The sequence below is a fragment of the Tachypleus tridentatus genome, chromosome 4, assembly GCF_004210375.1.
Source record: "Tachypleus tridentatus isolate NWPU-2018 chromosome 4, ASM421037v1, whole genome shotgun sequence".
Classification (NCBI taxonomy): domain Eukaryota; kingdom Metazoa; phylum Arthropoda; class Merostomata; order Xiphosura; family Limulidae; genus Tachypleus; species Tachypleus tridentatus.
Window position 1 is genome coordinate 82,378,978 of NC_134828.1, and position 27,074 is coordinate 82,406,051.

The 27,074-nt window shown below is 30.9% G+C and overlaps 1 protein-coding gene across 8 annotated transcripts in view; it reads left to right on the plus strand.

The window, feature by feature from the left end:
- Positions 1 to 27,074, plus strand: part of LOC143249562 (transportin-1-like) — a 71,318-nt gene that overhangs the window by 35,744 nt on the left and 8,500 nt on the right. For 3 of the 8 annotated variants that reach the window (XM_076499630.1, XM_076499633.1, XM_076499634.1), the window contains 7 exons: positions 292 to 399; positions 3,502 to 3,660; positions 4,047 to 4,134; positions 4,730 to 4,837; positions 7,116 to 7,211; positions 16,015 to 16,090; positions 23,500 to 23,674. In XM_076499630.1, coding sequence (XP_076355745.1) covers positions 292 to 399; positions 3,502 to 3,660; positions 4,047 to 4,134; positions 4,730 to 4,837; positions 7,116 to 7,211; positions 16,015 to 16,090; positions 23,500 to 23,674 — 810 coding nt within the window. The remainder of the gene's footprint in view (positions 1 to 291; positions 400 to 3,501; positions 3,661 to 4,046; positions 4,135 to 4,729; positions 4,838 to 7,115; positions 7,212 to 16,014; positions 16,091 to 23,499; positions 23,675 to 27,074) is intronic. The other 5 variants (XM_076499631.1, XR_013027835.1, XR_013027836.1 and 2 more) reach the window with 5 other exon arrangements.

Consider the following 27,074-nt stretch of genomic DNA (forward strand, 5'->3'; position numbering starts at 1 on the left):
AGACATGTTTGTGATAAAAGTGATTGGAGCTAGCTTTTTTTAAATTTGTCATTTTTTGCAATACACCTGAATTTTCATAAGTACATTAATTTATCAATTGGTACAATAATATTTTGATTGTTATTGACTTGGCATTAGAATCATTGACATCTTGCTGGCTAGCCATTGCCAATTTCAATGTCTGGATTCACTTGTATATGAGAAGGAGGTTTCCTTTTCTAAATGTTCTGTTTAAGGTGTGGAAAACATTCTGATGAAATATATTTCATAATTTGCATATTTTCCTTGTAGTGCTTGTCCAGTGTTGCAACAGCTTTACAGTCAGGGTTTCTTCCATATTGTGAACCAGTTTTCAAACGTTGTGTATCTCTTGTTGAACAAACGCTCAATCAAAATATGGTAAGTGCGTGTGTATAGGTATACACGTTATTACAGTCTTTAGTATTATCTACAACATGCAGTTAGTTATTTATTATTAGTACAAAGTATTAATTAAAATGAAATTGCAAGAAGTAAATAAAATCATTTTTTATAAATTTTATGGCAGTCTTATAATTGTCAGGTGTAAATATATATTGTATGTATTGTAATACATAACTATTAAACAAAATACTAGATATCAAATTAATAAAAATTAAAACCTTCCTGTAGATTAGACTCAGTTGCATTATAGTGTTCATAATACAACTCTTTAGGCTTATTTAAAACTTTACTTTATTACTTCGTTGTATCCATTGTCAGCATAAAAAATATTATCATATGATTTTCTTAATAAAGAATTTGTCCAAGAGTCCAAGTGTTGTGACCTTTATACAGAGTTATATTTGAACTTTATACTAAATTTCTTAATCACTGTCTCAGTCAATTTGACCAACCACATTTTCTCTTTGTGCTCATTTGAAGTCTTTATAGATCTAATACAACAACATTCAATTTTGTGTGTGTATTTTCACAAAATTTGGCAGCCTTTCAATTAACATTATAAGTCTTTCACATACAAAAATTGTATTTTTTAGTGGAGCATTTTTAATAAACTACCATAAAGATTTGTCCATGAATATACTTGAGTATTTGTTTTCAATTGTCTTTGTGCAAAAAATGTTTTCATTAGATTAAAAATACTTGTCTCAAAAATCTCAAATTTTCTCTGAGTACTTCCTGAAAACTTCAAAGATATATTTTGGACGATATTTTTTTCAGTAAAACTTTTTATCTCTCATTTTCTCTACCCTGTCTCAAATTGGGATCAGTCAATTTGACTGACTTGTACCTTCCCACACACACTTTGTTTTTTTCCTTTACAGAATGACTTCAAGTTGACACAAAGCTACATTTGTTTATTCGTATGTAATTTTAAGCTTGTAACAGTGTATATTTATTAATAATTAAATATTGTTTTATCACCTTTTTCATTACCCTTTGAACTATGTTTCACTACTATCTGCACAATTATAAGTGGTAAATCACTCTGGGCATGTACATCTCATATTACACAATCCAGTTCATTACTTACATGATGTTTGCATATGTGCCTCATGGAACATTTTTATTATATTATTTATTTTACCTAATCTTATCTTAACAAACCTAAAAGATCCTTGATTTTACAATTTTATAATTTAATTACCTTTGTAATAATAAATAAAAAAAACATGAAAACAAAAAATGAAGTACATACCCAATTGTCTTTTTTCTTGCTGTCGATCATCAACTATATGTAGACCTACAATTTTATACTAATGGTACTAATGCACTAGATTTATATTTAATTAAATAAAGCACCAAAGAACATAGATTAATAATATGTAAAAAGTAGACAGTTTTTCTGATACTTAAAATGTTTTTGGCTTCTTACTATGTATCAAGACCAATTACAATGCATTCAAGCTAGTTAAGTTGCTTCTAGGAATGTTGCTTCTATTCTCTGCATTATACTTATTTGTTCAGAACACAGCATTATACAATGCCATTTGATAGATGAAAACCTTGACTTTCTGTTAGTTATAGGTAATATATAATTAAATGTAAGAGAGAACTATTTACAAATCCTGAAGAGAGGATGTGGCATGAGGGGTCTGATTTTCCAGCTCTGTAACCTAACAAAACTGAAGGCTATAAAAGTGACTAGCAATGATGATTATGTAGTGAGTAATTTACTTTTTCAAGGGGACATAAAGTAGAGAAGACAAGATGCCAAGAGAGTCACATGTGTCATGCTTGGAAATTTGATTTTTTTTAATATGGCCTTGTAGCATTAGGAACTTAATCTTGTATACTGTAAAAATATGGAATATTAGTTAAGATTTTCTGCTATACTACTTGGCATAACATAAAAAATTAGAAAGTAGTTTAATAAATGTTTGAATGCAAGACACTAAACCTTTTGTGCACAGTTAAGGATACCTGGGCAAGAGGGTTAAAGAATTTTATTGTAGATTTATGTTTAGTGAAGTGGGCATTAAAATAGTTTTTAATTTAACACTTAAGTATTAATTTATTTATTTCAGTAATAATAAATTGTCAATATTCACTACTTTGTGACATGTCGTATTTGGTGGTGTGATTTCATATGTTTATATATGTATCTTCTGTTTTATAGTGTTAATTCTGTCTGGCCAATTAGAAATATAAATCAGAAAATAAATAAGAACCTCCTCTCAGTTTACTGAGATGAGATATGAATGATGTTGTCTAACCTACGTATTCATTTCCTGGTTCCCCTCACCTTTCCATAATTAGTATTTTATAGTCTGACGTGATGCATATTAAATATATGTAATTATTTTAACCCGTGTGATTCATGTTAAATTACTTGTTTATTACCAACAGAAAAGAGAAATTTGGTGTGTACCTCCTCCTTATTTTCCATTATGTTTTAGCAGTCAGAGATGCAATTTCTGAGAAAAATATTCTGTTGAATGAAGTGAATGCTCTGATGAGTAATGGAATTTTTTTTAAACCTATTTATAGCTAATAGTTAGAAAGCCAGACAAATTAAGAACATCCTCTTATATAGCCTCATGTACCGTGGTGTTTTGAAATGTATGTTTGAAAGTTAAGTGAATAATTTTGTGGATAGTCAATTTGGTGAGAAAAAGTTTCACCAAACAAATTTTTGATATTCATTTTATGGGAGATTCTAAAGGTTGTGTAAATAACTTTCCACTTAAATCAACTCAGTAAAAGCTTTGTAAATTCACAAATAAACATTAGTAAAATTACTTAGTTATGAAATCTAATTTTTGTGTGTGTACAGAAAGCTTGTTTTACTTATTAAAAGCCTGCCAGATTTTGTGAAGATGTACTAAGTACATTTAGGGTTATAGTGTATCGTGGTTACTAGGTAGGGCAACATGACTGACTGTGGGCTTTTAAAAAAGAAAACCTAAAAAACTGAATGTGTATTATAACTAAGACATTTTAGCAGGTGTTAGAAAACATTTAAAGTAGTTTTAAGTTGATATGCTACAATTAATTATCATGATTGGTTTTTGTTTTAAGGCTAATGCAGCACACCCAGACCAGTTTGAGGCACCAGATAAAGATTTTATGATAGTGGCTTTAGATCTGCTTAGTGGTTTAGCGGAGGGTCTAAATGGTCACATGGAACAGTTGGTATTGTCCAGCAACATTATGCAGCTCCTGTTCCAGTGTATGCAAGTAAGTTAAGTTTCTTTTTTAATGTTCTAGCAAAGGGTCTCTCAGTGGTCATGGGGAACAGTTTTTGTTCTTCATCTTTATGCAGGTTCTATTGTATTTATGTAACTTAGGACATTCTTAATGGTCTAGTTAGTTTAATTACTTGACATTATTCAGCAACAATGCAGTATCTTTGAGGAGAGGATCTTTCATCAGATTTTTGATATCATATTCTGTTTGAAATACTGACATAAAAAAAGCATATATGGGTATGAATTCAATATACCTTAATTTTTCAAATCTTAGCATCGTTCCAGATATGCAAAATTAAGGATGCATTTTTTATTAAATTACAATGTTTTGTAGGTATAGCCAACTTATATAAATGTATTTTCTTGTGTCCACAGGATCCAATTCCAGAAGTCAGACAAAGCTCATTTGCTCTTTTAGGTGATCTCAGCAAAGCATGTTTTCAACATGTAAATCCATGTATCTGTAAGTTTATTCTTGGGAATTACTTAATTTTATCCTTGGTACTTTGTTCATAGCAAAACATCTTTTAATTTGGTGTTAAAGAAGTTGTACAAGTTCTTGTATCCTGTTTTGGATGCTACTGAACTAACAAGTTTTATAATAAAAAAATTAATGTTAGTAATGGTTATTTTAGAAAACAAAATTGAAAGATGCTCTTCCTTAATTTTTCTGGTTGTATTTATTTCATGCTAATATAACATTAAAAGAAAATTTAAATTGTTTTGATATGAAATCATGAAAGCTTCTTGAACTTAACAAATAACAAAGTTAATTTGCTCATATTATTTGTAAATGTAAACGTTTATGTATAATGTGCATATTTTTATAGCATTTTTATTATAGTACATTTGTTTTCCTATGATAATTGTGTTTGCAACATTATATTTTTGTTGTTCTGTTAGTTAACTTTATAGCTAGAATCTAAACTCCAAAGTTTTTTTCCTTTTAACACCAGTTTTACAGAAATGTTTCATAAAACTTCTTCCTGTCCACAAATAAATTCTGAAACAAATTGTTTATTTTGTGTTTTTTTACAACGTTTGTTTGCTTTTGTCAGCGGACTTCATGCCCATTCTTGGTCAGAACCTGAACCCAGAGTTTATTTCTGTCTGTAATAATGCCACCTGGGCCATTGGTGAAATATCTGTTAAACTTGGTAATTCATGTGAGAATATCATTTATTATCTTATGTTTATAATTAAATTTAACCCTCTCGATATGGGCAGGTCAAGGTATGTGCGTCATAACTTTTTAGGAAGTTATGTTCACAGTTTAAACTACTTAATTGTCATTGTATGAAAATAAATTTGGCATCAGAAAATAGTTAGTTAATCAAATTTTAATATCATGTAAGTATTAAGTTCTTAATTTTATGAGGAAATATTACAAATATAAACATGAAAGCAACAAATTTATTTGTCACCCTTCCAAGAAGTACAGAATGTAACCTGAATTATTCATTATTATATAAAGATTAGTCAGGTAAATTATAATTTTTATATTCTTCAACCTTGTTTGCTTAGGGATTGTGGAGCCATAAACTGGAAAATGAAACTCGTTTGCCACACTCATCTGTCACATTCTGTCTTTCACAAATTGCCAGTAATTCTCAGATGTTTTATGTTATTAGTTATAACAAATGGAAAGACAGTTTTATTATGTCAAATGATGTATTATGACATTTTCTGTCTAGAGTATTTATTGTCTGTTTTGTTTTCATTTTCTCTTGTGATGCTCATATGGACAAGCTTAAGAGTAAGATTTAAAGGCTTCATATCATAGTTAGAAAACTGGGTAAATTATGATAGATATAGGACATTGTTTACTTTCTACATTTATTTTTCTGCATTTGTTGGTGCATTATTTAAGTAAAATTTGGTATATTAGTTCCATGAGTATATAAAAAGTTTCCTTAATTTTCAACAACAGCTGACAGAAAAAAAAACGAGGACCTAGGAAAATAATGTTTCCTGTTTTTAATGTGCATTGTGTATTATTATAAAGTAAGGTTAGGTAAGGGTAAATTATGTAAGATAATGATAAAAATCTTCAAATCTTCATGATGTTTTTTGAGAGCAGCTTGAGCATAATGCAATTTGATATGGGAACATAAACTGCATATTTGCTGAGTGACTTAGAACTTGTGTGGCATATTATCAGTTACACATTCAAATGCAATAAAATAAAAAGTAAAAACAGATATATACTGTTAAGAGCTTTAAGCTATTTGGGATGAACAGTTGTAATTTCATGTTGTAATTTGTAGTCCTAGAAAGAAAAAAAGGTTAAGTTGCATTTCATTTTCTTATGGTGGTTACGTGGTTGGTCACATTGGCTAAATGGGTATAATAAGGGTAAATAAAATAACGTATAAAATAATTTTGATCTTAACATGAAAATCACTTTCTACTTAGAACAATTAACACTTTGAATTTTTACTTGTGGACAAATTTTCAGTAAAAATATTTAAATAAACAATCTTGAATTTTTTGTGTACAAAAGACTTCTGTAGTGTTTATTAAAGAATTTCATAAAATACAAAAATCTATTAAAAGATATAGTATGAGAAACTCTGGTCACTTTAGAGGCATGAACTTAGTTGAGTTGATCTAACCCATAGAGAGAGAGTTAAAAACATTTCACTCAGTTGTAATAACCTATGTTAGTAAAACTTTAATCATTTACCTGAACCTTACTAATAATAGCATGTAAGTTAAAGAGAATAGACTTCATTGTTTTAAAGAAAGAAAGAAAAACATAACAAATAATATAGTAGAATATTCAGATTTATTAATGTTGTAGAATTGTATAACTATCTTCTTATTTGTCATAATTTTTATCCGAAATCAAATTTACTGTTATCTTTCCAAATAAAAGTTTCTTCTCTTGATCTAATTACACAAAAAATTTATTTTTCTGTAAGTAAATGAAGGAAATAATGTGAAAAAAAATTATTTAATAGGTGAATTAACAAACCTTTCAAACTAAAACAGTCCATACTTAGGTTTGTAAAACTGATTTTTTACATCTTCAGAAATCTGTGGAAAACTTCAGAAATTAAATCATAAATGTTTTTTGGGAACATTTGCTTTTTAGTAGTTAATGAATTAATAATTAGTTGATGTCATTAGAAAGGTAAATTAATAATAGCCAGTTATTTTGTATGACCTTTATCTAGTTTGTACAAAAACCTACTGACTGTCTCTACAATGTATAATCTGTGCGTAACAGTAAAAAGTCATTATAATCACTGGTGCTTTTAATTTTATGTGCAAACTACATAAAGATCATACAAAATCGCTGCAGTATATTGAAAACTTTTCGAAACTGCCAAGCATGAGTTTGGAATATAATTCTTCAAGATATTCATATATCTTAAATTTGGTTTTAAGACCCTCTCCTTAATATAACATTTGAATTAAATAACTTTTTCTTTGTTACAGGTTCAGACATGAAACCTTATGTTCCAATGGTTTTGAATCAGTTGGTTGTAATAATCAATAAACCAAATACACCCAAAACACTACTAGAAAACACAGGTAAGTATGTGAAATGTTATTTGTTGTGTATAAGAATAACTAGTATGAAAAGAGCTTGTATAATTGTAAGATTATGTATTTTTTGCAATACCTTCAGAGCAACTTGTGAATGTTTATTTTTATTTTCTAAGTGAAAAGATTGCTGGCTTTTAAAATCCTCATTATTGAACACAGCTATTATGAAACCAAATTTTGGTATTTTGTTTTTTTAGATTAAAAACTTAAGTATTGTAATGATGTATGATTGAGATTCTTATGTTCTCTGTAATAAAGCATGTTTATACAAATTCCATGTACTAGCCCCCAAATTCAAGTACAGTATGTGTTATATTTAAATGGTAAAACTGATGGTGAAAGTGAAGTTCATTTGCATTTGTTATCAATCATAGGAGATGCTTGTATCATTTATGTTATGGGCTTGTTCAAAATAAGTTTGTATATAAACATAAGTGGTAGGAGGGCCATACAACCTACAGCTTTGTCAGATGTAAAGTCCACTTACGATAAAAAAAACGACTAGAGGTGTTACCTTGCAAGGGAGCCTAGAAATTGTATTTGTTTATTGTATATAATTTTGAATAGCATATCATATTGTGATTTTAAAAGTAACAACTTATTCATACACTCATTGATTAATAAGATCATAACAATTATCCAGTGTTAAAATTGAGATAAAATCATTCTACTTTGATACATGTAAAAAGCATAGTTTTTCAATGTCACAGATAGTTGGAACAAAATTCTGTATCTTACTATTCCAATAATGTAGTCAAAAATAAAGCTCAGTCAAGCTTTTTTTTTTAAAAGAAGGGCTGTTATGTTTCCATCTTGTATAAAAATGGCATATTCTATACATTTTATCTTGCTTATTACTGTTGTAATTTGTGACCAATGATAATTTAGTTAAAATATTTTCTTGATCTTGGAGTGTTGGCATGGATTTTTCATACAAAAAAAATGAAAACTTGCACATTTTACATGATTTATAGGTGGATGACTAAACACACTGTGAATGGCTTGATTAGGCTAGGGCTAAAGAAGTTGATAGTTTGATTTAAAAAAAAATTCAAGTGAGATAACTTTGAGAAAGAGTGAGAATTAGTGTTTATCTTTGGAGTAGATCACAAACTGCAAAGTCAAAATGGAAGAATTCATTTATAACAGAGGTTCCCAACCTTTTGGCACTCGCGACTTGAAAATGTTATTGATGAAATAAAATTAATGTTATCCCAAGCTACTTCTAACAAGGCTTTTTGCGACCCCCGGGGGGGTCGCGACCCACCGGTTGGGAACCCCCTGATTTATAAAGTTGATTTACCAGGAAAATTTTATGCAACAAATATGTAAACTGTGCTTCATTAGGTAAATTTACAGTTTTGATGCATTTAACAATTAGAAAACATTGGTATGCTGTATGGTAATTAACTGTAAAATATAAGGGCATCGTATCTGTCAAACAAGATTAATAAAAATAGCTAATTCAAAGGGGGGAATAAGGATTATAAAAGAGTACAGAAACAAGTTGAATCAAATACAGAAATTATATTTTAAAGCTTACAGTTAAAAGAAAAGTAAACAAACTAGACTGTAAATAGTGTTTATATTGTTTGCACAAGCTATAATCCCTGTTTTAACTCAATGTCTACATTATGGTATCACCTTTAGTCTTAGTAGGAAAAGCTATCTACTACTAAATGTGGGTTCATATATAATCAGGAAGATCCACTGAGAGATAGCAAACTTGAGTAATGATGTGCAACAGCAAAACTGGGAGCCTTCCAAGTGGTAGTTTTCAATTAACGTGCTAGAAAACACGCTAGTTGTAGTTTCCAATTAATGTATACACTAGGAAAATGCTACATTTTTTTATGGCAAAAAATGAAAGACTTTGAAAATTTCACAGCACAACAGAATTAAGAAGGTTGAATAAAGTTTAAAACTACTCTCTTAGTTTTTGGCAAAATTCCTGTGGAAAAACCCACCCAGTAAATATCTCTTTCAAAATTTTAATTTGAACAAACCATCAGCAGTAGGTTATAGGTCCTTCCACCTTGTGTGCTTGTTATTTTTTCAGTCCCTATTTGTAGATGTTACATTTTTAATTATTTTGGCATTTTTAACTCTCAAATGGCAGCCATCATCAATTGATGATTTCATGCTTTCCTCTCAATACAGCTGTCATCAGCTGATGATACAGGCTAAAAACATTAGTTGACAAACCCACTCACACTGTAGTGATTGCACCCACTCAAAGCATTGCATCTGAATCATTTTTTCAGTGTAAGTCATGGAGCAGAAATGGAATGGTGCATCAGCCATGCGAATGAAGCAAAACATTTTTCATCAAAAGATGAAAGTGATGTATTAGCATGTGATAATTATTCAATAAAGAAGAAACCTTTTGAGATGTTTCATCAGGTTCAATTGTTTTTAGCTCTGAATGTGATTTAGACACTGAATTAGAATCCATTGGTTCCCAATGGGTAAGGTGTCATGATTTGGAGCCATTTATTCATTCTAATGACAGTATAAATACTGGACTTGCAGGTAAATTTAGGCTTATGGATGAATCTAAAGAATATTAATTTTTTGCTGCTATGGTTTGATTAAAGTATAATGAGTCATATTGAGTTAGAAACAAACAGATATTGTTTCTAATATTATACAATATTAGACATTGTTGTCTAGTTTGCTTTTAATGTTTCAGAAAGTGAAAGTGACACTCCCTCTACTTCACGAAGTAAGAAATGGGAAGATACAACTGTTGAGGAAATGTACACTTTTTTTGCTCTGGTGATGCTTATGCCATATGTAAAAAAGCTTGTTTTGGCTGATCATTGTAAGAATGATCTCCTTGTAGGAACTCCAGTTTTTCCAAACTACATTACTTGAGATTGATTCAGGGAGATAGTTAAATATTTGCACTTTGCAAATAACGAAGAACTGAATGTGAACAATCATACATGGAAAGTTTGAGAAGTGTTTACAGTGGTGAAGAATAAAGCCAAGGAATGTTTTTCTCTATTTCAGAAAGAAGTTATTGATGAATCATTGGTTTTTTTCAAGGGCCACGTTGTTTTCAAGCAAGCACCATAGATTTGAAATAACAATCTTTGTATTATGTGATTGTGAGACAGTAATTGTAGGAGATAAGATTATCTATTTTGCAAGTGATGTAGATGTTCCCAAAGATCACTGATTAGGATATTCAGGATCAGTTGTTGAGCAATTGATTAAAGACTACCTTGGAAAAGGTCATATATTATATACTGATGGTTATTATACAAGTCCAGGATTATACAACTTTCTCTTTGAAAATAAGACTAGTTTTTGTGGAACAGTTAGAACTAATCAGAAGAACATGTCTAAATTTGCACCTCTGAAGAAGAGAGATGCTGAGACTAAGAAGCAAGGGTATATTTTAGCACCTCAGTGGAAGGACAAACATCCTGTTCATTTGCTTGGTGCAGTACATAAAGGTGAAATGAAATACAGTGGAAAGAATGATTATAAAACTAAACAACCAATAACCAAACTCAACATGCTTTTAGATTATATTATTCTTGACATGTTTCCTGTGGGGGTTGTTAACTTGGTTGCTTGTGTTATTGCATGAGTGATTTTGTTTACATCGTTGTCTAGTTTGCTTTTAATGTTTGCAGTGGTGATGGGATTAAGAAAAAAGATTGTCTAAGAGGTGTGTTAAATCTGTTCCAGTCAGTTTTAGTGTAATTTAACACGTGGGAGGCTGGAGCAAATTTCCTGTCTATTTGTTTGTATTGTGAACCAGATGGAAAAATGGTTGTTGGGCACTGCAGGGTTTACTGTAAAGTTCCGGGAGTGAGGAAGTAAAGTGTTGAGGATTATACGAGATCAATAATATCTTGTGTCAGTGGCTGCATGGTAGTGTGTGGGGTGTTTGATGTTAATGGGCAGCTAGGTGGTAGTGTGGGGGTGGTTAATGTTAATGAGGTGGCTGTGTGGGGTGCTTAAGGTTAATGACATGCATGTTGTTATTTTCCAGTAAGGTGTGAAGTACTATTCCTCTGGCTGTATTGTGATAACTGTGAAAATCTCTGTCTGGGGCATTAAAACTTGCAAATAAAATGTGCCTCAGTTACACAAGCAGACATGATTGAATGAAATTTTTGTGAAGTGGTTTACTTGGTAGACAGTACATAGCTAAAAGTGAGATACAGTGACTGCTGTTAAGCCGGATGTGACAGAGTATACTTTCGTTTATACTGGAACATGGGTCTGTTTCTATGTTAATGCACTAAGTTTTAAACTTAGTGTAAAACAGTATTCAGCTGTCATGTGATAGTACCATGGTGGTCTTTGTTTTTGAAACTTGTTTCTGATGAGGGGTGTTTTTCCTTTTTTCTAAAAGATGTGATTTTGTTGACTTCTTTTGGTGGCATGTTCAGTGCCACAAGTTTATGAATTTTTTTTCTTGGGTGTTGTAGGGAGCATTTCCGATGACAAATGTGTCAAGTGGTAGTTGGTTAGCAGGTATATGGATTGAGATCTGGTCCCTAGAGCAAAGGATGGCCAGTGGGCTAACAAATGGGTAAAGTCTTTTGGTTCTGCACACTTTATTACTAGACTGCCTTGGGTAGTCTTTGTATTTCTTTTAGAAAATTTGACAGAAATAAGTTCCAAAGTTCCGTTGCTGTTTGGGGTTGTTGAAGGGTGTTAGGAACACCTTTGACAATTTTGCAGGTATGTGACTGGATGTTTTGGTTGTTTTCAGTGATTGTTGTATTTTGATTAGATATGTTGCTTTTATCACTAAGTACAGGTGGCATACTTACTGCTTGGTTTATTGAATGTTTCTTTCTAGATTTTTGTTTCGTCATGGTGAAACCTTTACTATCCTTTTTTGTGTTGAACTTGTAGTAGGACGGGGCTAATGAATAGCATAAGTCCATCTCAGAGTCTGATGGGGCTGTGATGGATGGGGTTGGCTTCAGCATTTCTTTCTCCAGTAGCCAGGAGACTTCTAATCTCCTCGATACTCAGAGCCACATCAGTGGAACAGGTTGTTATTCTTAGTCCAGATTCACTTGGCTTGTTCATGGCCCTAATAAGGGCTGGGGGGATTTGCATGCTCAAAAGATACAAAAGCACATCTAGTACTGGGGCATCGTGCTATCAACAACAAGCATTGGGTGTCAGTATCTGCTGCACCTAGATCTGTCTGACTAGACTGTTAGGCTGCCTTTTTTCTTTTGTCTGTTTTCAACTGTGATGCTGCTGTTTGTCATGTTCTACTTTGTTTGAAGTCTTGTTGAAATGGACAGAGTTCATATCGAACATTTGATGTGACTTTTGTTGCTAGTTCTAGTTTCTTAAGGTGAAACAGAATTTATTGCATTTCAAAGTAACCTTGCATCATCACGAGGGTTTGTTTTTTTTCATAAACGTGTTTCACGTTGGAATCACTTGGTACCACAGCTGTAGGTTATGTTTCTTCCATCATCTCTTTGTTTATAATCAAACTAATCCTGTTTCAGCTTGTGTACATTAGTATGATATTATGGCGTGAGTGATATTTTAAAAAAATCCAACAGATTGTTTACAAACTGTAGGTTTTGTATTCCCAGGTAAATGTTTTTAATACTGTCTGTGCAGTTAATACCTTTCACAAAATGTATTTATGATTTTTTGTATAAATACTGCTGGCTCTTAGACAAAACTATTTTAAATAAAAATGCACCTGCTTGAGACACAGCAGCAAATTTAAAATAATCACAAGAAAAAGAAAGATATACTATTCTAACACGAGAAAATTGTACTAATAAATATTATTAGAAACTAGAAAGTTATGTTTTTGGTGAAGTTAAATTTACTTTTTTAAGTCTGCCATAAATTTCCTTTCTAACTTAAATATTTGCTATAAATGTTTGGCTTTAGGTTCTATTTTTCCTATGGAATTATAAGTAATATTTTATCTGTGTTTATACTTAGTATGTTTTATTCTAAAAATTTTATTTCTGAAACAATTTTTTTTTAAATGCTTGGGATGATTATTGACAAATAATAATTTGTAACTTACATTTTGTGACATGTAACTGTACAGTTTGATTACCTTTGTTTTGGATGTGCACAGAGATTGTTTTTGTGAATGTAGTTTGTAGATTAGTGGTAAAGAAATGAGCTTGTGTATTTTATACCTAGAGAATATTGTTCAATACTTGTTGTGAAGTGTGTTTGTCTGGAGTCTTCAAATTGAATTGTAACTTTTGTTGAAATGGAATGTACATGTTAAAAACATTGTTGTCAATTGTTATTCACTAAAAATATCATCTGGTGTGTGTTTTTTTCTTTAACTTGTGGTCCCACTGTCTTGCACATCTGTGAAGCATAGTATGATTGTTATATTTCAACCATGCTCTGTTTTTCACATTTTCTTTCAAGTGGAATTAAATTTTCTCACTACTTGGTCCTGCTACTAATTCTCTGCCAGCAGCATAAATTGAAGTACTAACTCTTATTGGTTCATTGAGGATCATGTGTATGGCATGTGTTCAGTAATTGGCTGAGAATGAATAATACTTTCTGCTGCTGTTTTGTTACAATACTTTGTAGCCATTTGACCTATGTAGTTGATTTTACTAGTTAACGTAAGAATGAAACTTAGAAAGTTTGACAATGCATGTATATTCTAATGTATATGAAGGCTAACAGAATAACATTTCAAAAATAATAGTAACATAATAAAAAATATCTTGATATAAAATGCAAGCCTAATTAAATAAGTTTAAAATTTAAGCTCATAAGCACATAGCCTGGACTTTGCACAAACCTCATTATTCTTTTAAACATTTTTCATAAATTAATGTCTTAAGTATTTCTTAAGAATATTTTATGATTGTTATATAATTATTGCATTAGAATATTTTTAAGTAGATTGATTATGTTAATTGCAAAAATGCAAGAGTTGGAATATATTTTTTGTAGTGAGTTTTAATGCATTTAAGAGTTTTAAGACCTCTTTTTTTATTGTGAGCTATTTTTTCTCATCAGCCGTGATTGGCAGCTGTATGCCTGACTATTTTTAACATTGTTATTTCTAAACAGTGTCCATGTTAATTAGATCTTTCTTGATTTCTGTGCCAGTGAAGTATTTGGTTTGAGGCATCTAACGAGATGGTCTTTCTATTTTTAGCAAAAGTTTGAGTGTGTGACATTATTTGTGACTTTATTAGAATTATAATTTTGTCAGTTTGCAATGTTCATTCTTATAACTATTTTTGTGCAGTATGCTTTTTAAAGTAGCAATAACTGGATTTAATGCAAACCATGAAGGATGTTAAATACAGCTAATGAACAGAAAGGCAAATATTTTAACATGATCATCACAGGACTTCATGATATTAAATTATTGTATTGTCTTAATTTATTTTGTATTACTGTGAAAGTTAGTTATGTGCTTTTGTGTCATAAAGTGTAGTTTTTATTGCTGAATGAAAGTTTGTCAAATTGTTTATGGCTGTAAGAACTACTACATTAATGCTCAGTCATGGCAGGTGTGAAAGGAAATGGTACAGCAACAGTTGGTTTTGCTTTAAGTACCATTATATTCAAAATTTTGTTGTATAGTTATATATCATATTGTTAAAAAACATTTATTCTTAAACTGTTAACTTTGATTAGCAACAAATGATGGTAAAACTAACCACAGAGGGAGTGTATTTAAAGTGACCACTGGATACCAGTCATTTCAATCTGAGTCTTGTCTTTGTCTTACTAGAACACTAATTGGCACTGTGGAAGAGTTCTTGAATTTTTCAGAGTTTGAGAGGCAGCTTCAAATATGTGTAATTGCACAAAATTTGTGAGTTATTCCATTATAAGAATGATCGTAGATCTCGTTGCTTTGGGGTAAGGTGATTCTTACTGGCTGCTTTTCTTCTAGTCAGTAGCTTAAAATTAGGGACTGCAGAAAATAGCCTTAACAACTTGGCCATAAAATACAGAAAGTAACATTCTACCAAGCTTATGAACAGCTAGTTTTGAGAGAAAACAATTTTCCTTATTTTTTGTAATTTTTTTTCCAAGCTCTTAAGATTAGTGAAAGACAGTAATTATGTTTTAAACTTTTAATGTTGAAACCACTGTTTTGGTTATCAATTCCATGCCAAAAACTACTAGATATTGTGGTTGAAGGGTCAAAATGTTTAATTTGTATTAGAAAACAAGGATAGGAATATGTTTGTAGTTATTTTTGGTGTTTTTTTTTCTTCTAGTTAATGTTTTAGGGGAATTTTATTTGTGTTGTTAATTTCCAGTTTTCCATAAGGTCATGAAAAAGTAAAAAACCCGATAATGTAATTATTGAGTTACTTAAAACATTCAAAATCAGTGTTGGAAACTGTGTTTTTTTTTTTTGTCTTTTATGTCATAGCTCTTAACTTGTACCATGTTTTATATATGTCTAATATAAAATTACTGCACTAACACAGTTTGCAGCTATTTCAAGATCCAAACTCAGAAGAAACCTGAATATTTCTGGAAGTGGAATGTTTTACATTTTATTGAAACTATTACACTAACACAAGTTTCTCCAGTGTTTAGAAATTACAACAATCTTTGACTGCCATTAACAAATCATTAAGAAAGAATCTGAGGGTGAAGTCACTGCAGATTTTTTATTATATTCAGTTTTTCTCTTTAATAACCTTTTCAGTGTTTTAAGGCTTATAATTTTTCTTCTCTTTGTTTATTAGTTGTCATTTGCTTTTTTTCTCCCATTTTTTGCTTCCTGTCTTCATCTTGTTCCGTCTTCCTGGTAATGTAGCCATAACAATCGGTCGCCTTGGTTACGTATGTCCTGAGGAAGTCGCTCCTATGTTACAGCAGTTTATACGCCCGTGGTGTGTAATGTTTTTTTATTTATTCTTTTTTCTACATTCATATAGAATTTTTTTTTCTCAGTGATTTTAAAGATTTTAGAATTTTAAATGGAATGTTCAGTATTATTTTAATAGAGTTTGTTTTCTACATCTGTTTTGGCTTTCACTGTAGAGCAGTCCTTTACCAAATGTTTGACTAATTGCACATTTTAATTTTGGGTTTGAAACTCACATTTTCTCTTGTTAACATGTGTTTTTTTTTTCTGTTTGATTTTAATGATCCTCTAAAGTTGCTTTTTGTATATTTATTTCTATTATATATGTAAAAAAAGTTTAAAATTTTGGGTCCTATACTTAGTTTTTAATTGAACTTATGTCAGTTATTCAGATTCAGCTGTTTCTCAAGTTCTGCAGACACACAACTCATCATTTCCATAAACTAACAGTGTATAATTTTTTTATAACTTTAAAGTTGTTGAACATAGTGCTAATGTTCCCTCAGCTCAAATATCTGTTTTAAAATTTTGAAGCAAGTTCGACTAGGTGTTTCCTCATTTTTCATCAGGAGTTTTTAGTTGCAAGTATTATCTATCATCTGTTCACAAAGAACAGAAAATAAATTATTGTAACATATTTAAAGTTGAATAGACCATTGAAAAGAGTGAGAAGAAATCACTATTTGTCAATTTATTAGTTTTTGAGAAAATGTTTAGCAAACCTCAAGTTCATCAACTTCTCCTGATACTAGTAGAATAGCTAGAATTCCCCTTCAGTGAAATAAGGCATTCACATGTATTCAGTAACTGACAGTTTTCCAGATAAATAATTTTGTGTCCATTCCTCAGCAAGTCTGGATTGGGAAACAGTCTTTTAGAGATTGAGACTTTGAATGAAAGTGGGAAAAATTATCATATAAATCTTGGGATTTTATTGGGACGAATTTAGTAATTTAGTTTTAGTGTTTGTAAACATGCTAACATAAAACCCCAAAAGTGTTATATATGCAAGGGATTAAACAAGATATTTTTAAAAAAGAAAAGTTATTGAATAAGCCAAAATAGTTTTTAAGTTTAGATTCCAGATATGTTATTCTATATTAGAGAATCATATATCTGAAAGTTATTAGAAAATGAATTTTATTTTCTACATTTTGCATCTTTTGTTTTGGATGTACCTTACAATTTCAAAACTCCAGTTCAGTGAGAAATATTATCCTAGACTGTATGCCTCGTATTACACCAGTAGTTTCTTTACCTGCGAGTGAGAATTAGCTCTTTTCTCACCATGAGTTCAACAGTGTTAAAAATGTGTAGTGATTAACACTTGTAACTAGAGCTGCATTTGGATGCTAGTTCAATAGGCTATTGTTGTCAAGAACAGTCAGATTTTGGCCCAAGTTAGAGTGATGAAGGTCTTGAGCCTAGAAATCTTACATTCACTCATCATCAGAAACAGTATAGTATTTGATTTATAATTCATTATCGCACTAGCCTTTTCTTTTGCTTGTACACTACAACCACGTGAGTTTCTGGTCATTGAAATATGACTTGCTACAGCGTAGCCATAAGGAATTAGTTGAAGGAAGTATTTCAGAGGCCAAATGTAGAGCATGTTTATGTGATTTCAAACTGCAAAAATACTCATCATTGTTTGCTGTGAGAAATATCCCCTAATAAAGAAATATATAATTTAAATGTTACTATTAGGGTGTACACAGGGTTGGAAAATATGAATTCTCTAGATTTTGTTGGGAAAATCTTTGAAGATGAAATTTGCCTAAAAAAGAATTTTAACCAAAGACTATGAATTCTGTGAAATAATCTCCAGAAGTTCAAATCACAGTTATACAGATATGTAGGAACACGTGTAAATACCAATGTGTACACAGCCTAAGTACTACCAAATACTGTAATGCTAATGGATACCCTAAAAAAAATCTGTAGTTTTCTAGTAACAAAACAAAAGTGGTTGACCAAGCTGTAATGTAACTTGGTAAGAATATTCAAAGGGAGCAAATTTAAGATCTTCTGTACTGGATAATAAGATCATGGGGTTAACAAAGGTGATGGAAAATAATACTTTTACTGGAATAATGAACATAAAGCAGAAATTTTGTGGACAGTACAAACAGTATCTTGTTATTCCTTTCATTTCAGTGAGGTTGTAGGGAAACTTTGATTTCCTGTATTGTCAATTTGCTACAACATTATTTTTAGGAAGAAAAACTTCATATTTGTGCTTTTGTTTCTTTTCAATTAGCAGAACATTAAAAATATCATTATCATTCTTCTGTTTAGAAAGACCTAAAAACAACAAAAAAATTTTAACAAATGCAATTAGTTATCCATATTTCATGGAGAAATAATCACCCATTACTTTGACTCAAGATTTCTAGGTAAATCAGTATGATAAATATTTCCTTAAGTTTGTATTTAAAAAGAAATAAATGATTTCCTATAAACAAGGAGGTTGAAACAGCACTGAGTTGAGCTGCTACTTGTAACCAGTCGTTAAGTTTGTGGTAAATGGAGATAATTTTAAAAGCACCACTTGACAAACTTTCTGCAACTGTGTGAAGGCAAGGATATGAACTGTACTTACAACAGGAAATGAAGAAAAATAAAATGGTAGAAGAAATATACTGAAAATGAAATGTGATTGACATATATATATATATATATATATATATATATATAGAGAGAGAGAGAGAGAGAAATTTAAAAAATACAAAGAAGGGTAGAGGTAGATATTAAGCAGATCTGTTCAAATTTATGAGAAGGCAGAAGTTTGAAGAATTTAACATTTGTCACAAAGTCAGTGGCAGGTAGAAGCAATGCACAAAAAAAATGCATCAAAGCAGTTGAAAGAAATATAAATTAAAGTTTAGAAATCTCTACTCTGGAATAAGACAAATTTAACTTCAAGTTGAACCAGTTGGCACATGAGAAAAACAGAAAAATGAAAGTGTGGATTAGCATGTTGGTAAGAGTTATTTCTTTATGTAAAATATCTTTGAAAAACAGCTTTATTTTTCTATAAATGATAGACCTTTATGTAGCTTTGTTCTTAAAATGCTCCCCTGCCTCATAAATAGTAGTTACATTAGCCAGTAGTTCATAGACTTTATTCTATTTTAATATTTTCACTAACAGAAATTCATTTTTCAAATCAAACAGCTTTTTTCATTTTAATTTGGTTAAAACTTAATGCCCCAATTAACAGTGTAGAAACTTGTGAAATTAAGTTATTGGTTATGAGAACCATTTGTTAACATTTTTCATTGCTGATAAGGAGAAAGAACTTGATTGGCTGAGCGAGTTGCTGATGCAGATGTGATGGTTTAGTAACTGAAGTCAATAAGTATGTTCTGTAGAAAATATTGGAAAATAAAGCATAAGAGAATGAATTACATACACTATTTTTAGGCCTTATAGTTTGGTGTGTATGAATAAAATATAATTTTATATATTTCAAAGCTTTCTGCATAACTAATAAAACAACACATCTTTTTAAGCCAGTACAATAACAGTAACTTTTCCATCTTTGAGACTCCAACCCCAAATTTTACAGCAGAAAGTAAATATGGAACCTGTTAAGGAGACAAGAAAAAGTTTTTCTTCAGAAGAAGTTTTTAAATTCAAAATGCTGTGGGAATGCCTTGAAGAAGAAAAAGATTAAGCTCACCTTGGTTGACTATTTTTAGTAGTTAACATATTGTTTTGGTCCATCTTGGCTGTTCAATGTTGAAAACAAAATTACTTTAAAAATAAATTAAAGCCAGCCCTTATTCATATCCTTATCAAGCTTTCTTTTAAACTTATATTTACTGCTTCCACAACATCCAAAGGCCAACCACCCACTTAGGAAAATAAAACTGTTTTAGCTGAAGATGGCCTCTTCTCTTCCAATTTTTTTATTTATGTATGCTATTTGTGCTTTTAAGTATGAACGAAGATATGTCAAAATCCAGATACACCAAATCTACATACACCCTTACTCTCATCTGCATAAGTAATAACATTTTCAAGGAATGTAAAAGAATATTTATGGCAAGTTTTTCCCTTTTCACTTTGTGAAACAATTTTGACTATCCAATAAAATCTGTTAAATGATTTTGCAAATATATTTTAACAGACTTTCCAAAATTTTTCCCATGACTGATATAATACTGACAGGTCTATAATTAGTGGGATAATTTTTATCACCTCCCTTGAAAAGAGGAGTTACATTAACTAACTTCCAATCTTTTGATACCTGTGCACTATTCAAGGACTAACAAAAAATAAAAATGTCTTACATACCCAATCTTTAACCTCCTTCAAAGTTCTTGGAGAAATATCTGGCCCAGGAGCTTTTGCATTGTTTTAATTTCCCAAGTTTTTCTTAACCATCTTGGAGTTAATGCAGTCATTTCACCAATCCTGTTTCCATGTATCATCTGATCAGAATGTGGAATATTGCTTAAATCTATATAAGTAAAAACTGAAAAAAAGCAAAATTTAATATCCTAGCTATTTCATACTCATTAGATAAGAGCCTTATTTTATCATCCCATAAAGATCCTACACCCCATTGTAACATTTTTTTCACCCTTAATGTACTTCAAGAAATCTTTATTGTTTGTTTACATTTTCAGCCAACTTTTTCTCATACATGCTCTCTGTCCCAACTTCCTGTTTCAATAATTATCTTGATCTGTAATTTTCTAAGTGTCGTATCACATAGGTCAATTTAAATCTTATATTCATGATGCTTTTCTTTAATTTTTTCTCTTATATTCTTTATGAGTCAACCTGTTTTTTTTTACTTGCAGCCACTTGTGTCTTTGTAGAAAGAAAATGGTCACCTTGAATATTAAAAAAATTTGAAACTTTTACACATCTGATCAGTGTGCTCAAATGATTTGGCCGCTCAAGTTACAACAGATAATTTTTGTTCCAACCCTTCAAAATTATATTTTTAAATTTGGAACTAATTTGTTATTTCTTATCGATTGCAGCAAAACAGTGAAACATATGGACCAATAATCACTTGTACGGAGATATTTCAAAGGTTCTACCCTTTCGATCATTTCTATATTTAAAGTTAATAACTCTAAAATAGCATTGTTTTGAGTAAGTTTTTAATTGGTGAAGAAAGACATTCTAAGAGTTTCCAAAAACCTTTCTCACTCATGTTTTGACTGTCATTTCCCAATCCATGTGCCTGAATTTAAAATCACTCATAATTTGTAGTTCATCAACAGCTGAAATTTAAATCTCATTGTAAAGATTCTTACTAATTTCATTGATATCATTTGGTGGTCTCTGACAAATTCCCACTAAAAGTCTTTCCTTTTATATCCTCTAATAGAAACCCAAATAGATTGTCTTCTTGCTATTACCTTTAATATACTCAATTTCAACAGGATTTAACCCACATTTTACATATAAAGCTAATTGCTTTCCTTTGTTTAGTGTTCTATTTCTATTAAATAGGCTATACTCCTGTGTTTCAAATAAACTTCTGTCATCAAAATCATTTATCTTTAATGGTGTTTCAGTTATTTTGGTTACATAAAAATCCCTAATACCTATTAATGCTCTAAAATCATCTGTTTTATTTATTTTACTTCTTGCCTTGCAATAGTAACAATTAAGCCTTTTTTTATAATTACTTCTGTACTCATTCCTTATGCTAAACTTTTCTCTGCTTCTTATTCCTGTTTCATAGTTTTTCTTGGCCTTCACCTATACTTAGTCCTAGTTTAAATTTTGCCTTACAGCTGTGATAATTGCCATAGCAAACAAACCAGCCACTATTTTATCTGTATGTAAACTGTCCCTTCCAAAACCTTTTCTTCCACGGAACTAATCCCACAAGTACTAACCTTAGCCTCGCATTTCGACTTAGTGACCTACTTCAACAACTTCATCTCCACAGTTAATTTTAAATCAGTATCACTGACAAAATTAATTTAACTTTTTTTTTAATGCCTTTATCAACTCTTTGTACTTGTTAGTTAGCTCCTCTGACTTACTTTTCCCTCTATCATTACCCCCTACATAAACCATAAAAGGTGGATCTCTGTTAGCCTCCTTTATTATATTTCTTGCTCTGTCATTATGCCCTCCACGTTGGGTAGCATAATTGATTATTTTCTTGTTTACCCTACAGACTATTTATCTACATACCTTGTCATCGGAATCATCAATAACTATAACCTTGTCATCGACATCCTTCTCTGCCCCTTTTGCTTTACTTATCTTTCAATAGTTCCTCATCTGTAGAAGCCAAGAGTTGAAACTTGTTACTCAACAAAATAGGCTCAGTATAACTAAGTTCACTTCCCTTTAATAGCACTCTTAAGTTCCTGGATGTCATTGTTAGAAGGTATCTTTTGCATGTAAAGGCTTAAGCTCCTCCCGAAATCTTGCTTACATTTCTCAGTCTGTATTTCTCTTTATCTATTGTCTGAAGTTTCCTTAAAAATATGTCAGTCCTGAGTTTACCAATAAACTTCACTCATTGCATCAATTACACCTAACAAACTGTGAATACCTAACTCCTACTTTAGTCTTAATGATTGTAGTTTTACTTATAGCATGAAAACAAATACTTAATACCAAATACTAAGTCTATTGTTAACACAGTTGTCGTTAAGCTTAATGTTTGAGAAAGATTATAGAGTTTTGTGGTTGTATTTATTTTATAAAACAATGTATTTATCCCATTTTACAATTTACAAGTTGAAATATACTTAAACCTAAAGTACCATAACTCATACAAAGCTTATTTTAAATTAGTAGTAGTCAGTTACACCACAAAACTCCAACATAACTTTTACTGTTTTAGTTACTAAAATTATTATATCTATTTGTGTTATTTAACCCAAATTACTGCATATTATAATAAGAATATTAATTTTCAGAAATCTGTAACAACTTTTCTTAATAACATTTTTCATGATAGTCTCTCAACATGTAATTAAAGCATAGTTTAAAACAAATGAGTTTATAATAGTGCCTATTCTTTTATTCATCATTTACATCAAATTTCATTCTTTTCAATGGTTTATTGGAATTTTCTTTTTACTCTGATTAACATTTTTATTATTCCCTGATGTGTTGGTGGTAATTTTAAGGGTTTTAAACATTTTAAAATCTAGGGCTTTTGTTTCCTATGGTGTACAGAATGCAGACAGCCCATTGTTTAGTTTTGTGCTAAAAAATAACATTTTTTTTCAAGAAGTGGTCTGAAATGGGCTCATGAAGTGTGAAAGGATGAAACTATTGTTTGAGTGTAGAATTTATCAGCCAGTTGCAGCAGAAAAACCAGAATATAGAAAAAAACTACCTCTTGGGTATTTATGTTTTATATTTATGGTAATAATTTTTTTAGTTTTTTTCACATACACACATTACGCTATAATTTGTTGTTGATTTTACAAGGTGTGCTTCCCTTCGTAATATTCGAGATAATGAAGAAAAAGATTCTGCTTTCCGAGGAATTTGTAGTATGATTGGAGTAAATCCTGGAGGTGTAGTACAAGACTTCATCTTCTTCTGTGATGCAGTGGCATCTTGGGTCAGTCCCAAGGCTGATCTTAAGCAGATGTTTTATGAGGTAATCTTTTTGGCTAGTAGTTAGGTTTTTCTGTTTTTCAATTAGTGAATTTCGCAGAACGATCTGAGAATATTGATGCCAGTGTTGTATATTTTGATTATCTCTTTAAACATGAACTCAGTGAATTTGACCAGTCAGGTGACCTCTTTGTACATTTTTGAAGTTTTTAAAGATTTAATACATGTAACTTTCAGTATTATCTGTATATCTTCACAAAATCTGGCAGTCTTTTAGTCAACATTGTAAGTCTTTTGCATACAAAAATTTCATATTTAGTGAACTATAGTAAACTGAAAGATTTGTCCATTAATTTATTTGTTTTGAATAGTCTGTGTGAACTAATTTTCATGCTGAGGTAAAATACTTTTTCTGCTATTTTCTATATCGTAATTCAAAATAGGATCTGTCAATTTCACATATCTGGCAACTACCAGAAAAAAAATCTAAATTACCCCCCTTGTTTTTTTAGAATGACTAATGTTGATATTAAGTAGCTTTAAGTTCATAACAGTATACTTCTATTTGTAACTAAAATTTGTTGTTGTAATGCCTATTTGATTACTAATCATGTATTATTACTGTCTGTGCCATTATAAGTTGTACATCATTTGACATGTTTAGCTCTTGTTATGCTGTAGAATTACATTTCTCATGTACTGCTTGCAAGTGTAAACATATTTATAATTTTATTTATTTTACCTAAACAAGAAATGAAGTACTTTTTCTTCCTGTTAATTGTTAAGGATATTTAAGTTAACTTTTTCCAAATGTTAAAATTGCACTAAGTAGCCAAAGAACATAGACTAATAATGTGCAAAAAATTGACAATTTCCACTACCTCTCAATTTTTCTGGTGTGACAAGTCTTTATAAGGTCATCCAAGCTAGTTGTTAAGTGTCTTCCAGGAATGTTGCTTTTACTGTGAGTGAAATTGATTATGATGTTTTTAGAACAGTGTTATGCAATACATTATATGATGTCTTGATTTTCTTTTGGTTATATGTAATATATAACTAAATGTAAGAGGGGGAGAGAGAACTGTTAATATTTCCTGAGGCATGGCCTAGCGTGTTAAGGCGTGCGCTTCGTAATCTGAGGGTCGCAGGTTCGCGCCCGAGTCGCGCCAAACATGCTCGCCCTCCCAGCCGTGGGGCGTTATAATGTACGGTCAATCCCACTATTCGTTGGTAAAAGAGTAGCCCAAGAGTTGGTGGTGGGTGGTGATGACTAGCTGCCTTCCCTCTAGCCTTACACTGCTAAATTAGGGATGGCTAGCACAGATAGCCCTCGAGTAGCTTTGTGCGAAATTCCAAAAACAAAAAAAACAAAAACAAATATTTCCTGAGAGAAAGAATGAGACAAGTGTGTGTAGTGGGAAGGGTCCAATTTTCTGTTGATAGCTTTGTAAATAAACAAAACTGAAGGCTATACAATTTTTTTCTTAGCAATAGTGATTTTATAATGAATAATTTACCTTTAATTTCTTTCTCTTTCAAGAGGTGGTGGATGGAATAAATGACAAGATGTTCAGAGAAAATGTCACACTAGGGGAAATTCAGTATTTTTCTATTTAATTGTAGAGTTAGGGACTTAAAAATAATATACCATTAAAATATAGATTGTTAGCCAAGGTTTTACACTAATTGAAATAACGTAAACAAAAAAAGTAGTTTAATAAAATTGTATATAAGACATTTAAACTTTGTCATATATATTAAAGGATAACCAAGGTAAAAGAGTTATAAAAAGCTTATTAGTTTCAGATACAGAGTTCTAAAATCTCTAAGGAAAAATCAGGTATATAGGTAATGTGCTCTCAAGTCTTACTCTGCAAACTTAAAATGTTTGAAAAACTAACTACTCCATGGTTTATGCCATATTAACTTCAGCAACTAATCATTATAATCTAAAAACTGTTTCTTGGAGCTGATTTAATATTACTGTCAGATATTAAACTGCTAAGTGTAAGTGGTATTAATTTATTTTGTGAATGAACATTTCATGATTGCTTAGTTGTCTTATAACAAAAGAGCTAAAACAATTATTTTAAAAGCAATAATTATGTTTTGTTTGGTTTTGTAACTTGGTAAGAACCAAATGCTGTGTTTACAATTGATTGGTGTTGAGTGTATGGAATTTCTTGAGTAATCCATTGATGTTGAGGATACACAGATTTCTAAATATACTTATATACACCCACAGAGAAAGAGAAAAACAAGTGGAGGGTGTTATGTTAGTTTATTTTTTACTCTATTGTCAACAAGTCACAAACAACTACCGTAGAATAATCCATAACCCAACACATGCATGCACACACTATTAAAATGTTCTTTAACTCAAGAATGACAGTGTACTTCAGACTGAAGGATGCTATGAAAATTTCCTTAAATTTAGTTTTTCTTATGTTTCTGCCAAACCGTTATTATTTAATGTACGTCCAATTATTTTCTGAATAGTTCACCTGCAAGGTGATTTTCATATATTGAATATAAAAATATTTTTTGTTGTAGTTTTGACATTCATTTGCATAATCTCTTAAACTAATATCAAAATTTGTTTTAGGTAAATGTTTATTTTGTTTTCAGTTTTCTCCACCATTTCACTTACTGCAGCTATTGTCATCAACATATACAGCACAATGAAAAGCTTAAAATTAAGAAATAGAAATAAGTACATATCTTTTTACTCATTGTGGAATAATTTTAAAATATCTTTCTTTGGGGGTTACATGCATAATTTTGCACTTTACTTTTTCACTTATAGTTTATTTGTTTTATTTTCCTTTTCTGTTTATCATTGATTACACTGGGGAACACTCATTTTGTTGCATTTAAAAAAAGACCTTTCTATAGTCAATTTGAGTGTGTTGATTTCAAATCTGAAGTCGGTTTTTGTCTGCAAGCTACAGATTTTATGCAATTTGACATTTTTATTTATTTTTTAATTTTTCGTTATTATAGGGAATTATAGGAATAGCTTATCAATTTGTTTGTGTATTTTATTCAGGTAGGAATTTGCGTTTGTAACTTTTGCGTTTGTACACTTCATCTGGACAATCTCGTTTAATGCTCCAGCAGTAGTCAGCCATCATACTTTTGTCCAAGCACCCTTGGTAGCGTTCTTCCATGACCTTTAGGTCTTGGTGGAATCGTTCTCCTTGTTCGTCACTCACAGCCCCCAGGTTGTCAGGGAACTTATCAAGGTGGCTGTTCAAAAAATGAAGCTTGATGCTCATGTTGCACCCGAGATCACGAAAAGTGAGGAGCATTCTGCTCACAAGTTCACTGTAGTTCTCCGCCTTATTGTTTCCAAGGAAGTTCTGAACGACTGCCACAAAGGATAACCATGCTGCCTTTTCTAAAGCGGTCATCTTAGCAACAAACTGATCATCACGAATTAG